The 16,934-nt window shown below is 36.2% G+C and overlaps 1 protein-coding gene across 4 annotated transcripts in view; it reads right to left on the reverse strand.

Moving 5' to 3' along the window:
* LOC139142920 (syntaxin-binding protein 5-like) overlaps nt 1-13,383 on the reverse strand; it is an 82,924-nt gene extending 69,541 nt beyond the window's left edge. For 3 of the 4 annotated variants that reach the window (XM_070713115.1, XM_070713114.1, XM_070713112.1), the window contains exons 1-2: nt 13,131-13,377; nt 12,938-13,035 (exon numbers count right to left, since the gene is read on the reverse strand). In XM_070713115.1, coding sequence (XP_070569216.1) covers nt 12,938-12,999 — 62 coding nt within the window. In that variant the 5' untranslated portion in view covers nt 13,000-13,035; nt 13,131-13,377. Of the gene's footprint in view, nt 1-12,937; nt 13,036-13,130 lie in introns of all 4 variants that reach the window. The other variant, XM_070713113.1, reaches the window with a different exon arrangement.
* Nucleotides 13,384-16,934: the final 3,551 nt, after the last annotated feature.

A 16,934-nucleotide genomic window follows, 5' to 3' on the forward strand; every position in this document is an offset into this window, starting at 1 on the left:
GAGTGGATAGACCTACATTTTGTGAAATTGGGTGAAAGGAATGAACCAACAATCATATTATAGGTTCATGTCCAAGAAAAAAGACGCACCATCTCAGTGGTTAAGGACAACTTGGGTATATCCTCCCCACGGTAGAAAGTCAATTTTGCAATGGAAACGGCAGAGGAAAACAACACTAAATCTTGCCATGTAGGACCCAGTAGAGTAAGATGACTTAAGATAAAATGTGTTTTGATAACAGATATACAGACTCTCAAATTTTAACAGTACTTTACTGGGCTACACAAGTTATAGCAATTTAATAATAGTGGCAGTTTAATCATGCACTTTTAATTGCATTCTCTCAACAATATTACATCATGGGTCACCAAGTAGTCTTTTAAACTCTTTAGGTAATTTAGTATTTAAAATTAGCATATCTATTTATTTATTAAATTATTCGTAAGTTTTTTAACTAACAGAACATATCCTTGATTTTTTGCATGGTGTGGCCAAAAGGTTGTTTATTTTTTACGTGCAAAAAAGAAAGACGAATACCTAATTTTTCCTTGTTTGTTTGTTTTTTATCTAATTTCATCATTTATGACGGCAATGAATCAACAAAACTTTTTGGCAAAACCTGCAAAGATTTAACAGAATACCAGTCACTTTCTTTGAACTTTTTAACCACAGTGAATCCAGCGAGAGGATTGTACAGTGTATCATTGTGCTGCCACGGTATAATCCACATACCAGCATGCTGATGGTCATCCCAACTAAAGTTTGAGAAGAAAATGTCAACCACAGCGAAGTCTCCATACTAAGATTAAAATCACAGATTACGGACCGGTAAGTGACTGCAGTACCCTTTGACTTTCATTAACTGTGGTTTTTCATAAAGTTCAGCCAGACTCAACACAAATCTTAATAGCCTCCTAATTTCAAAAACAACTTTCCATCAGTTGAAAACATCCTTATTATGGTAATTATTTAACACAACCACTGTGTCGACTAGACATGCTGGAAATGTCAGGTTGGGACAGGCCAGCATCTAATTGCATTTTGTCGTCAGATAGGGAGGACCTTTGACATTTGAAGTGAATTGGCATTTCTTAAGAAGCCAAACAGCTAGCATACAAATACTTCTAATCACAGACTGATTTCTACCGACTTTTGACATAAATCAATAAGACTTAGTTAAGGTGACATATACATTGGTGTCAGAGAGAAGTTGTTTGTGAGATAGTGGGTGGCAAACAAAAATAGTTATCGTGGGTATGGGTTTTAATCCATTGTATAGTGTTCTGTTGGTTTCAGGTGTGGAAAGTGGTTTAATTTTAGGCTTTGTTGAGAATATTTAATCCAATTTTCAGGGAGTAGCAGAATTAGTTTAGCTGATGTTGGAATTATCTTTTCATGCCTGCTTAAGTAATCTCTAGGTGACAAAGGATAAAAAAATGGTTGGTCACTAACTTTACTTAATCGTAAGAATTTTCATTTGCAACATAGGGAAAGCAGAACTCTTTATCACTATTTGGCAAATACAAACTCATAAAACATATTAAGCCTTTTTACAAGTACGGGCAGAAGTTAAAATCTAATATTGTAGTTCCTAACCTTTTATTCTGATATGTAAACTGTTTTTGTTTCTCTTGACAGCAATAACAAAATTTAATACATATATGTATTAAAGTTCAGCTGTGTTTACAAGAGAAAGGACAATGCAGATAGAGCTGGCATACAAGGTGGGATTGTTTAGTGGAGCTTGGCTGCAATGTTGTAGGATTATACAGGAATATTGTAAGGGTAAAAGATGTGATATTCGGTTGCTCCTTTGGTTGCAAAAGGTGGGTGTAGGGTTGCTCCCTGGGGTCAAGACATGGGTGTAGAATTGCTCCCTGGGTTCAAGAGGTGAATGTAGCATCCCCTTGGGTTCAAGAGTTGGGTGAAGGATTGCTCCCTGGGTTCAAGGGGTGAATGTATGATTCCCCCCTGGGTTCAAGAGGTGGGTGTGATTGCTCCCTGGGTTCACAAAGTGGGTGCAGGATGGCTCCTCAGGTTCAGGAGGCTTGGCAAAAGGTTTAATATTGAATATGTTAAATTGTGAAGGAAAGCTTGGGAATGAGAGGAACACAATGCCGGTACACCATGGGAATGATGGGGTAAAGCATGAGAACAACTCAACTACCACCTGAGTAAATGATGGGACTATGGGGTAATATGGGATGAAAATTGGTACAGCACTGGCAAAGAGTATGATTGATGGCAGTGCCTAGCACAAGATGAATAATCTGCATAGCCTGGACACAAGATGTGATTGCTGGGTAGTGCATGGATACAAGATGTGATTGCTGGGCAGGGCATGGACACAAGATGTGATTGCTGGGCAGGGCATGGACACAAGATGTGATTGCTGGGCAGGGCATGGACACAAGATGTGATTGCTGGGCAGGGCATGGACACAAGATGTGATTGCTGGGTAGTGCATGGATACAAGATGTGATTGCTGGGTAGTGCATGGATACAAGATGTGATTGCTGGGCAGGGCATAGACACAAGATGAATACGCCATACTGGTAGGTCCTGTGAGTGAGAAGCGAGATTAATTGAAAATGTAAAAAAAATCTGATTGGGAAGGGCACTTGAGACAGACAGACAGACAATAAAATATGGCTAAAAGAGTTAAACGTCTGCAGATAATTGAGGATTAGGAATTTACATATTTTGAGACCTTGTCCCTAAATTTATGCTTGATGTTAATATGTTATCTGTCACAGTGCAATGGTTGAGTCATTTCATGTACACAGCCTAAAGCAAGTACAAGCATTTTAACACATTAGGAAATGTACTGATCTTTCAAATGCTATCTTTTCTGTCCAACATCAAATGTAAAATCGACAAGCTGTGTACTGTGTGCAAACACTACCAAGGCCAGAATTTCAGCCACAATCAGAGAAATCCCTTCTCTCTTGCTTCGCATGCCGCAGTCTCATCACTATATTCATCACATGCATTAGACAGACAAATCTTACTTGTGTTTTTATTTGCAATCCAATATGCAGAAAAGTAATTGGATGTTTCGCCTAACAATTAGGGCATGAGCAGAATAACTTTCGCCTTCTGGGGCACACCAGTGACATATCAAGAGTCAAGCGTTGTACCGCCATTGAAAGCACACATTAAATTACCAGGATTCTCTATCCTCAAAGAGTATGCAAATAAGTGATCAGGTAGATGAGTTCTCACATTGCTACAAAGTACAGGTACATGTAAGCTGACATCTTATCAGACAGATGAGAACAAGACTTTCATATCAATGTCATACCCAAAATTACGATGTCTTCTGTGGTTGATTTTCACAAAGAAATAAAATTTTCATAAATTTGCCACAGTATCACATAATGCTATGCTACCTTTAAAGATTGAGGTGGGGGTAAAATACTTAAAATGACAATGGATGACACTGATGTGAAGAAAACAAATACGGTGTTATAACAATCAGATACCATAATTATTTCCAACGACATCTCCTACCACTACAAAAATTCATATATTTTCAATGAAACTCACTATTTAATGTGAAGTACTTTTTCATAATACGGAATGAACAATTTTATTCTTTTTGCATGTAAAGCATAAAATTCTGATTTGAAGGCGTTTTTCTTCCCATCGACAGTGCTGGCATTCTTTAACCCATTTCACCAATATGGCAGAACTGTATTGTGTTACAGTAAAATGCTACAGTTGGACCTTCCAACTAGGCAACAGGGTGAAAGGGTAAACATAAATGTCATACCGTCAAAAAATTGGATTATGGCTGTCTTTGATTTGAACTCTTGAAGTCTATTGATTACACACAGATGACATGCTTGGGAAAAGTTCACCACAGCACAGATAGGGTACCTTTTCTATGTCTCCTGGGTACGTCAGTGGTAAAATGTAGAACACTGAATTGCTGAATACTAACACACAAATGGATCACAGAAGTAATACGAACTCTGGGTAAACAATGTGTGTACATTTATTGAGATTGAGTGCGTAAAAGTGCAACAGGCCTAGGTCAGGGTGTTCTTCAGGGTCTAATGCACTGTACTTCTCGGAAACTCAGAAATACGCCAGTCAATATTTCCTTGACATACATGCAAGTTGATTTTCAATTCACACAAAGACATACTTGTTCGTATCTGTCTGGCAAGAACACTGTATGATTATGACAATACAATGAAGGAATTATTACTTTGTGAAAAATGTTGTCCACTAATAAGAAGACCACAATCAAATTTGGAATTGATATCTGATGATGAAGAAAACTCTATGATTTATCAAACAAGACGCATTAATGATTAAACACTGTGCTATTATTCTTACAAACCACCTTCACTCAGAAGTTTATATTATTATTGCTAACAATTTCGTTTGGGTGGTGTCCGTTTTTATGATATTACAAAGTAAAGATGGAATTGTGAAAAACTGAAATAATCACATCTATGTATCAGCCTTGATCTTCACATCTCACTTTTGTTCTGCTTTTATTAAATATAAGATGACTTGACTTTCTTTGAGGTTGCTGATGACACAAACGCATGTACAAGTTCATGAATTATTTTTAGAGAGACTTTTTTTCATAAAATTTATACAGGAAAGGAAATTATCCTGTCAGACTATTCCACCTAATCTGATTATCTATGGAAATTTCTTGCGTAGCATGCTACATGTATCCAAGTCATATTACTGTAATATGTCAATTTTTTTAGATATTTTATGGCACATCTGATCACAGCTTTCTGATCCATTATTCAGATAAAAGTGATTACCAAAGATATTCACCAAGACACCAGTAACGTGATAAATATCATATATACCATCAGGAATCCTGATTTTTGTAATAACACCCATAAAAAGTAAGCTTCCATGAGAACCAAAAGATTAATTTCTTGATAAATATCAAAAACAAAAAACCTTCAGTGAAATGTGGTGGCCATGACCTCTTTCCTGGAGATGTAACAAGATTTGTACTTCACCAGAAGACATTTTATTTGTAATTGTCTCCATGACGACAACATCTGCACAGTTATAATTTGGCAGAGTGAAGTCTTCTCTGATTGTATATGAGGACTCCCATCACCTTGGCAACCGCTTTCAGAGGGGCTGTTACATATATGCTGAAGGGAATCTTGACACTCTTTAGATTAAACAAGGAAAGCTTCCAATATCTGGTAAAATCACGGGTAAATGTGTCACTGAATGTGTAGAGGAGAAAAAAATATAATATTATCAAATCAAGGCCCCAGAACAGAAAACAAAATGCTGTGATTTATAACAAAGGTACCGCAAGGTATGAAATCAATTCTGTCTACCGTTATGCAACAAAAAATTAAAAGGATTAATTTTCCAGGATTTGCCAGACATCAGCATTATAAATGCAAACAGCTTGACTGGCACCAGACTCAGAGACACAGAGTTTTTAAGAATATTGACTGTCAGGATAATGACAATTTATTTTTTGGCATTACTGAACCTTTCTTAAAAGAGTACGTCACATGTACAGTAAAAGTACAAACACACAGATCCAATTTCATTACTACTGTCACAAGATCACGATTGGTAATACTGACAACTTGGATTTGAATGCCTACATGTATTTCATATAATTCATTTTCAAAATGGCGATGATCAATAAATAATTCATGTAAAGGAGATTAAGTCTGTCAGTCCATTTCAAAAGGTGAAAACATTTGGTCAAAGTGGTGTGCAGAACCACTCCCCAGATCAAAATCTGCAATGCCCACCTACAATGTACTGTCATCTCATCAAAGCAATTGTGTTGGAATGGGATTTTTTGACGGAGAAAAAGGGAAAAAAAGCCGATGCGGGGATATTCTAACGGTTGAGCAGATGTGAAAGTCATGACACAGTATCTAATTTGAAAGATACCATTGTTATGCAGCAAGTCTGTCATCCTGCTCCCACGATGATCAGCTAGTCACTTTACAAGTGCTGACAGTCTGTACGAACAGGCTTTACTATAATCTGACTCCGTTGGCATTTGGAAAAGATGAAGTCTGGGCCCACATTAGGGGATTTTTTTCCCGAATGGCAATTTCCAAAATATCCAGCCTCTCTCTTTGACTGAAATACCGCCTTTTGAAAACGTAAGTAGGAATCCCGTAAAATCACATTTTATCTAACAGATGTCGGTCATGTGATCTTTGGTTTTGAACAGCGATATTGATAATATCTCTGGGCGGATGACAAAAACTTTTAACATTTAAAAGTTATGATGGCAATCTATGCACCATCTTAGATGCCGAGTAATGCCCTGCAGCTACAACAGCAATGCAATCCTACCAGCTGTACACTTGTGCGCAGAATTCAAATACAAAGAGGCAAAATATCTGTGTGCATCAAACAACAAAGTGTCAAGCATTTTATTTTTTATTTGATCATTGAAGTTTCGGCAGAGACCAAGGTTTCCGAAAAATCAGATTGTAGGTGAATAGTCAAAATCTCTCCAAAACATACAATTTGGTAACAGGCTCATAATCTGTGTGCCATGTATTACTGATAGCTGATTGGCTGGAATCAGAAGTAATTTGCATAATGCATCATTCTGTTTGTGTACTATGTCAGGGGTGTCAACTTCAGAGAAATATGAATGGATATGATTTATGTGAATGAAGCAATGAAAAAAAATATGATTTATTAATAAATGATCATCATGCAAATACGGATTCCTTGTAGAAAGGAAGAGACTCACAAAGTCAATGCCATATTAATTAATTATCATGTATTGGTGACAATTGATTGAGCTGACGGTGTAATCAAAGCAACGGCAACCACTCTTTTGACTTGCCTTACAAAAGGTTTATCAAACAGCGCTGGAATAGGCAAATGCAGCGATCTTATATATGTTTGATGAGAACTCATTCACGATGATATGGCACATTGTGAACTTGGAAGTCTTGCATAATTGATAAGATAGAGCTTGATACTCATTCAGAGTAGCACAATAAAACTGGCAAGAGTCCATGCAAACATTGGCACTTGGATATTAATCAATAAATCATGAACGGTGCAACACACATTAGCAATGAAACTGAACAACTTCATTACAGGGACAAAGTTGCTATCTTATGACAGTATTTTCATGTCAATAGAAAATGAAATTTTCTCAACCTCGTCAGGTAGACATGTACACCGATATATAAATGTAAATTTGATATATTTCCACACAGTCACTGGCATAAAATCAGCTGAAATATTCAAAAATGTTGACACATAAAAACATAACTGTGCCCTACTTTACATGATGTGTGTTGAGATTTTCAGTTTAGTGGTTGGTTTATGCTGGCGAATACCAGAAACTTATCTGATGATTTTTAGCCCCTTTGTATGAGGTTCAAATACGTCTGTGAAAAATAATTTACTACATTGTTTATCATCAAGTTGAAGTGATAATATAGTGAAAGTTCACCCTAAAATTTATTCCAATCCTATTGCATGCAGTGAAAATATCCAACACATGTACACCATGGGGCTTTGACAAATATACCCACAGTGGCTACCCCATAAAGGTATCTGTCATTGCCGCTATCCTCCATGTGATGTAGCCATTCAAGCTATCCTAACCATGAACCCAGTGGGACTTTTCAACACAAGTTACATTGCATAAATATCCAGTGTGGCTATCCTACAAACATTGTGTACCCTGTGAGAGTGATGCTACATCCCAAACACGATGTACCCAGTGTGGCTATCCAACACAAATAATGTAGCCATTGAAGATTTCCTACACATCAGTATATGTACCAATAAGGCTATCCTATGATATACCACATAAACGTGAGGCTTTCCAACATATGTCCATGTACCCAGTGTGGCTATCTCACAATTCATGATGTACCCAATAAGGCTGCCCTGTTCATTATGTGTATACATACATGTAGAGCAGCTAATCTATACATCTACCTGATGTGGTTATACTATAGGTGATGTAATGTACACTGTACCTATTGAAGTTATCTCACATGTATATTCAGTGGGGTGCCCCCAGATATAGGTATGTACTATAGGTGTGTGCATTGTGTATCACATCAAACTGTCTAAAGCTAATATCATAATAGCAGGTTAATCAGAACCGACTAGTAAATCCCATAAATAAAGTGACTTGGACTAATTTTTCTGACCACATCTCTGTAATAGGGATCACAATATGTATACGTATGTATACCTGTACTAAAAGTATAGGCCTATACTTGACACAGACAGACATACGCGTATAAATGCATAAGAACATGTATATAGACAATAGAGTTATTGGTGAATGTACAATACAGACAACAGAACACTGCTGCAGCTCTTTGAGGTCAGATAACAAGTTATGTTCAATTTTTATCTTCTGATCCAATGTCAACCCAGTTGGCAGCAACTAGGCAATACATACACAAATTTCATAATTTATGATCCTCACAGCAGAGTTCTTGCTCTGTTGAAATTACTTCATATCCGAGTCTGTAGCTGGATGTTTCTCATGGGTCTACATACAATTGCGTCAGACACTCCTAGCTAGTTTTAAATACTTGAAGTTTGAAGAAAGGAATAAGTAAACCGTGACTTCTCCCTGGTGATATCTATGTGTACTTCCTGTACACAAATGTCATAAGCCAGCTGCATGCTGAGAAATTTGTCTGATCAAAACCTACAAAAATTTCTAACATTAAATAATATGTCTCTTTTCATCTCTCATGAGAGAGAGAGAGAGAGAGAGAGAGAGAGAGAGAGAGAGAGAGAGAGAGAGAGAGAGGAGAAAAGAGGTTGAAGGGAGGACAGAGACCTTTTCTTGTTTGACTAAGTTCATTTAAATAACATCAAAAGGCGTAATTCCATTTAACTGATGTTTCATTCTGATAAATGATGATATTCTGTATGGAGGCCAGGTTGTTCCTTCATACTTTGCATGACAATCTTTTTCCTTCCAGAATGAATTTCTTGAACAATTTATCTTAAACACATCAGGCTTGTCGAGGACAAATAGACACAGTTGTACACTCAACCAAATGGCTGTAGAACCTTATCTAGCAGACATGACACTGAATGAAATTATATCACTTGGATTGTATCTGAGGGATAACAGTATCAAGAAAACCTTGCATATCCTCTTTCAAAACATCATAACATGTGTTTTGTGCGTGTTTGCATACATGTATCTTTTACTTTGGAATCTGCAGTATGATTATACCATGATATCTGTTGAAACAAAACAACCTAACCAGGATCAGTCTATGAGAATATACCGTAACTACTCTTTACTAATCTACCTGTCAGAAGATGAAACTGAAAAAAGTTGTAGAAATTCTACCGGTGAAGTCAAAACGACTCTGACAGATGACTACAGCAATCTTTCCAACTCCTGTGAATGCTTAGCAACAGACGTCTCCAGAAATATGCAAGTGTGCTAACAGAAATGCTGTATCACGCTAACACATGGGTCACAGTACTAACATATCTTAATATGAAACATTCATTGAAGACACATCCCTCACTTTAATTATGTTGATGAGATACTTTGCAGATTTTTATTTTTTGGTATCCATCTCTGATAACTGTTCACAGTAAGTGAGACTCAGCCAAATGAATGAATATTTTTTTGGAAAAAAAATGTGATTTTTACAATCTGTTAAAAGCTGTCTGTTGTTCACATATTTGTTGTTTCGTTTTGGTACTATACTTCGATAGAATTATCAAAATTTACACATTTGATGACCTATTTGACCTCATATTCTGGCAAGAATTCAGTCATTCTTTTTTCCAGAATTCTAAATACTGAGATATTATCCTGTATAACACTGGTAAACATGTCTTATGTTGTACCATTTGCTGAATATATACTGATGATTATGACGACATCATTACTGTATGTTGAAGCCTGAAATTCCTGATAAATTATTTTAAAATTTTGCTGGATGTATTTTTTATGGTACATTAGTATTAGTGATGCATTTTATTGACACTGACTCCATTTCAATCAAGAATTTATAATCAATACCATTTCACATCAATTAGGCCTACCTTTTCTTTCAACCATGTCCTGTATGTAATTTTATTTTAGCAATTCTTGTGGCTTTTCTATGCAGGATTTTTAAAAAGTCTAAATCTAAACTTTTGGATTTTGATGCCCCCCCCCCCAAATATGGAATGATTTGGCAAACTAGTCATGAAAACTTCAAATTGAATATCATATTTAGCAGAATATTTCATTTTCTGTGCGAGGTAAAAGAACAAAATCCATTGTGAACACGGTAGTTTTGAAAATCTATGGATTAAAATCTGCTTGATGTTTGACAGAAGACCTTGCTAACCATGATGTGTATGGCTGTTACAGCAAACCAGCCATGGCTCATTATGTATGCAAAGGTTACATATCAGTGCCAGTCATAATATGCAGCACAAAAAGAATGTTACATTAAATATTTTCGTTTGACATTTTCCAATTCCTGAGTTAATTCCATTCATGCAAAACTTAGCTGCAACAACATTTTAGGAAGGAGGAATTTGCACTTAAAAATTGAAAATTATATTTGAAATTGGAGAAAAATCACAAACAATCTGCATGCGTGCTTAAAACTGGAATCTGAATTAAAAATCAATATATGTTTGACTGCAGAGAGCAAATACTAGAATACTATAAACATAATGATATAGTAAACATTATGCGTATAATGAAATGGTCATTAACTGTGGAGTCTGTGGTTAAAGAAATAAATTCCTTGTGGCTGCATTTCAGCAAAAGAATCTGTAAAATTTTAAATTTTCAAGTGGGCACCGAATTGTAAATTGCTTGATATTTTAGTGAATGAAATCAATTTCTAACTGAGCTGAGATCAAACTTTTTAAGTCAAACCTGTCACGTAAGAGATATTTGTGCAAATACACCGGGTTGCTTTTCGGTGAATAATACTACTGTTACCTGTTATGGTAACCTGAAATCTAGATGAAAAGCTTTACCATGGCTGTCAATCAAACTGCATGATGGGAAATCGATGTGATATTTCACAGCAAAATTAAACGAGCTACGACAATCATGAAATGGCATGGAACAGACATTGTGTGCAATATACTTTAGACAATGAAAGCATTTTGGAAGTGTTACGGGAAACCCCCCTAAAAAATAATTGACTGAAGAGAAAGATAATCAGTATCCAAAAACAGAATGAGCTCATCTCTCTAGGTAAATATAATTAAAAATTCATTACATGTAACTGGTCATGCAAATCATGAGTTTATCACAAGTAACATGCAACATGTTAGACAACTGAGCATTCAAAAAAGTACATAAAATTTCGACACACTGCCTTGCTTGGAATCATGATGTGATGGGTGTTCTTTCACATTTTCTTTTAAATTGACAATGCTGTCCAATTTTTTAAAGGAATTGTATCTTAAATGGTGAAAATACAATTTTATTTTACGTGTGAAAGTACACAAGGATTAATTTTCCTGCACAAAAACAATGGCATTGGCATACAATCATTAATAAAAATTTAAACCTTATCAAAACAGTGAGTAAAATGTTCCAGCAAAATTACATTCAAGTTGGCAAGAAATATTCAAATCAATCTGAATATTTCATTTAAAATGACCTACATCTCTTGAAATATATTTCCAATCCACTTTCAGAGGAAGATTGGCTCTATTCACATGAATCTTAGATTTTGCTGATTACAAACTGTTCCTGGTCACACTTCATTTAATTACAACATGACAGATTTGTAAATGCAAGCAATTTATCAGCCAGATAGTATCTATTTGAACCACCCACAAATCCTGAAAAAATACACACTGACACAATAAGCCTACAGATGTACCCTTCAACAGTAAAAATTACCTGCACAGACACTGGAACACCTTGACTACTAAAACAATCAAATGTCACATTCTGTAGCTCTGGCTGTAGCTCTGGGACAGAGCATTTGAAAGACAGGAGAACTGCATCAAAATTTCAAAGACGGAAACAGTACTGAACACTGTCACACAGAATTGATGACCTGGAATGTTAACAGACAACCCAAAACGTTCTGCTCAAATAATACTTTATTAACCAGCAATCACCAAATGTCAACTGCCATAATTAATAAAACCATCAATGAACAATAACACTATAAATCCTGTTATAACATCCCCTGAGTAACTGGTAATTTTATATCCTCTTATTGTAACGTTTTCCATTTTTTTAATAACAGACAAATCTCAGATTCCAGAACCACACTCCGGGATGTCGGAAATCCACCTTGGGGACCTGGGGAAGCCAAATGCTCCTTGAAAATATTTAATCCAGAATGCATGTTATATATTTATTTTAATGTCAGGACCCACCTTTTATTTACACATCAACAATCAATCGAGTCCGATGTTCATTATGTAGGGTGATCTTTACATCTTTCATGCACTCCTATTAATATAATATGCATATGACGTCAGTACATCTTATGACATACACCTCGCTTGCACTGCTGTGTATATTTGTACAAAGTGGGCTGTTCCCCAGGCAAGGCAGCCACCCACAACAAAACCCGCATGTAAGCTCTTCGCCGGGCTCCTGTGTTTAAATTTTTCATTCGAAAATAAAAAAACGCGGAAACGACATTCTTTCCATGATAGCTTCATGTCTGTAGGGCAATATTTCGAAGGCGCACACCATTTACATAATTGACAAGATCTGAGAGCATCCCTTGAACTGCATCGTCGGTACGAGGGGACGATGTACGTAGTGATACCCATCGCTGCAAATGCAATATTTTCCCACAATTTTGCATGAGATTAAATCAAGTGTGCACCTGATACAAATGCATAATGTGATAGAAAACCTTATTGTTTACCTGATATCGGACCGATCTGTCTCGCCGCAAAACCAATCAGTTGACAAATAATCATTTTGAATGAATGAAGATTTTAAGGATACATTCGTAATGATCCGTTTTTGCTGCCAATGACCAGTATATTCTGCACCGGATCGTATGCCATTGCTGTTGGTTCAAATGGGAATCCATGGCGAACGACCTATGACAACAAAATGTACATAATGCTCGATAACAACCCGAATATCGTTGTCGCGAAAGGAAAATAAAAATCGCCTTTTACTTATGAGTACTCACCTTGCTCACTGTGAAGTCTTCCGAAGTTAGCGTTTCAACGATTTCTGTTTCTGTCTTCGGAGCTGGGTTCGAGCCCGATCGTAACCCGTCCAGCACTCTCCTATACTCGCAAATTTCTTCATCGTCGCTTTTGCCGACATGTCTGGTTAGTTTTCCTCAAGAACAAGCCATTTTGGTTGAAGCGACCACATAATGTCCGTGTCTTTCCGCATCACAGTCAACGTATAGCAGCTCGAGATAGCAGGGACAGAATCTGGAAAATACACGCAAAGCATTATGGGTGTAGTTCCCGGATATTAACCTCTATGGCGACCTCTCCCTTCTAACGTGACATATGTATGCTGTACCGTAGGAATCTTGAAGAAGGCTGATCATATGACCAGAAATTTGACTTTTACGATACAATATATTTGAAAGTAGATTAAATACATAAAAAGGATGGATTACTTTCATTAAGAATGGATCTGTTAAATTTGTGCGCTTGGGAATATACATAAGTTAGGCCTACATGTGTACCATCATTACTCATATCTGCACTTTAAATTTATGAATATAATGGTTTCTTTCTTTATAATTGCGTATATTGTAGATAAACGAGAGTATGCAAGAATATGATAAGATTTATGGATGTTTCAATATCCTATTTTTGGACAAACCACATTGATTTTACGCAGTTCATATTGTTTTATGAAAAAAAAATCAGCCAATAAAAATAATGGAAGCTGATTGTGACCGGAACAATGCCATTTTCCTTCGGCATAAATTTTTTGTAAGTTTTCTCTACAAATTAATTTCAGACGTATGACTGAAAAAGTGGGTTGCTAACCAAGCAATGAAAATTTGCATTGCTATATTGACAGGGAGGCTAAGAAAAACTGCTGAGTCAGCATGATTGTTTCACAAGCGCTTTGTGACTAAGATAGAAATAGCCTTACCATTTTTTGAAACTGTGCACGGTAACTCCACTCGTAGGATACAATTTAAAAAAAACTCCTCTTAACATGTCTTTTTTGAAAGTTTCAAAGAAATGATCATATTACGATGAGGTTTTCTTACATTTCTACATATAAATCGTTGGAATTGGCCAATACTGTACCACGCATCGATAGACCTCTACTTTGAATCTAGATTTAATTTTACTACCCAAAATTCAGATATTGACTCGCTTTAGAATTTCTTCGGAACCGTTTAAACTAAACTTATGTTTCTGATCTTTTGAACTCAACTTTAATAACAGAAATGCGATGTGCACCATGCAAGGCCGAGCGTTAAATCAGGACCCTCTCTCTCTCTCTCTCTCTCTCTCTCTCTCTCTCTCTCTCTCTCTCTCTTTCTCTCTGTTTTTTTTATCTTTAACCAGTATTTAAGGGTTAAGAGAAAGACAAATCGTTAACTTTTGCCCGGTAAGAGACACGGATTATCTTACATGGGCTTAATTATCATTATTATACAGATCAAAATTAAGCAAGTCAATGAACACATTGCACCGTCATTTCGGCATCATGATGAATACTGTTATCGGTGTCATCAATCTGCAAACGAAAGTAGACAGATCATCGTAAAATATATCGAACCATGTGCTGAACTTTATCGGAGATTCTGTAAAATCTGCTTCGTCAGGACTCTACAACGGATGGATACACCCGTAAAGGTTTGTCTCAAAATCAAACACAGGAAGTGCAAACACAGGAAGTGAGTGCAAATTTTAATGGAGTTTTATTTTCTATTAACCGAGAGGGCATGTTTATCTTTTTATATTGGGTCTTTCAGTGACCTTATCATATCGTGAGGAAATCGAAGCCTAATGCCCCACCCTATGAACTTTTTAATACCCGTATGTGTGTAAAATGCATATTTTCTGAGCATAACATCCATTATAAATGCGTGTGATGTTATGGCGTTTTACGTACAGTCAATATGGAAAATGAATTTTACAGGGACAAAGCTCAAAACATGTAGTGTTACATTATTATTCTTACCCCGATGAATGACTTTGAACTGCAAAGTACTAGCTTTGGCGTGCATTGCGTTGTAGTGTTGTTGAAAATGGATTATACCCCCTACTAAAATATTCATTTGTCAACAATAACATTTGCAATGTCATATGAGCTCAACATTGCTACTAACGACATGTCTACATGTATGATGGAGACACTTTTAATGGACTTATATCAAAATTCAAATGGCTGAAGTGGCACCGAGTGTCACCAGTTCATTTGACTGGACGGTGACGACACGTTTCCTGTATGTCATTTTATGGCAAATGTATAATCTAACTCAATTTCAAGAGTTGTGTTCGATTCCTCGGAATGAATAAGCAATTAAGGTAGAACGCACCTCGGTAAAAGACATTCGGACTCTCAAACTTTTACAATTCTCTTCTGATATACTACATGTGGGGGTTCATTTTAAAGCTCTTGGTGAAAGAAAACTTTTCACCGGCTTAGTTTTACGAAATTCGAAAATTTTCATTTTTCTCCATAGAGTTTACACAGGGATGGCGGCCATTTTGAATTTCGAATCTCGGTATTGGGTGATTTGTTTCTCTAGTACCAAAATTTGCATGGTGACCCCCTATTTTTATTCTTGATTTTGAAAGAAAATGATTTAAAGATTTCTTGAGGAAAGTGAGAGTAAAAGTTTAAGTCTTTCACTTTCGAGGTGCATACTACTTTAAGCGGACACGCAGGGTCTAACATTAAACTAGAAGCCAATCCAAAGCTCTATGTTTGGTCTTGACAGTTGTACTCCAGTAATTCCGAATTTGAACTGCTTGTATGTTTTGCATCAAGTGGCATTACCAAGTGTTTTATTAACTAGCGCCGACAAAAAGTAGAACCATATATAACAAAACGATGATTATTAAAATATTTATATAAATGTTTAGAAGTTTTGTCAGTATTTTTGTAATTTTTGTTAATAATTTTCTTTCCTTTAATTTAATCTGTTTCGAATACGCTAAGACAGAGAATGTCTCACAAAATCCAGTTTCTGACGTCAGAGATATTAAAATCAAGATTTCTAAATATAACATAATTTCTTTACTCTAAGAAAGGCTATGTGTGTGGGCTATGTGTGTGAGACAGAAATCTGTATAAAATTGATATCGGCGACTGTGGTCCCGAACTTTTTTCATCCCGTAAACATGCTGAAATATCCAGTATTCTAGTATTAGGTTCGTTTCAGTTCAGTTCAGTATTGCTGAATAATCCAGTTAGAACTATTTTTTTATGAATACACGGAACAAAAATATTTATATCTTGCACACATATAGGCATACGTTGAAACGCATTTCTCGTGTTTCATTTGGTGACAGTAATTCAGCCATGAATCATGCTGCAGTGTATGTGTGCAGCTACTGATGATTATATTATCAATGGTGATGGCAGTGATAATGACAGTGATGATAATGACGGTAATGATGATGACAATGATGATGGTAGTGATGATGATGATGATGATGCTGCTGCTGCTGCTGCTGCTGATGATGATGATGTCGATGATGACGACGACGACAAAATCTAAAACTTCAAGTTATGAAAAGTGTATACCGGGAGGAATTTTATAAAGGAAGGAAATATCTACCGCATTCTAATTCTTCACACCGTGAAAATAAACTTTCTACAGTCTCTGTCAATGAATGAATTTAACCTTTCGGCTCGAATATATTTGGATGTCGATAATTTGCTCCAGTCGGTATCTCATGGTAAGAGAAACAATTCAAAATAAAAGCTAACTCTGTTTGGCAGAACGAAACTGGCTTAGGGAACCTACTACTTCTTCTGACATGGCTATCAAAAACGA

This window comes from Ptychodera flava, chromosome 10 (genome assembly GCF_041260155.1).
Source record: "Ptychodera flava strain L36383 chromosome 10, AS_Pfla_20210202, whole genome shotgun sequence".
Classification (NCBI taxonomy): Eukaryota; Metazoa; Hemichordata; class Enteropneusta; family Ptychoderidae; genus Ptychodera; species Ptychodera flava.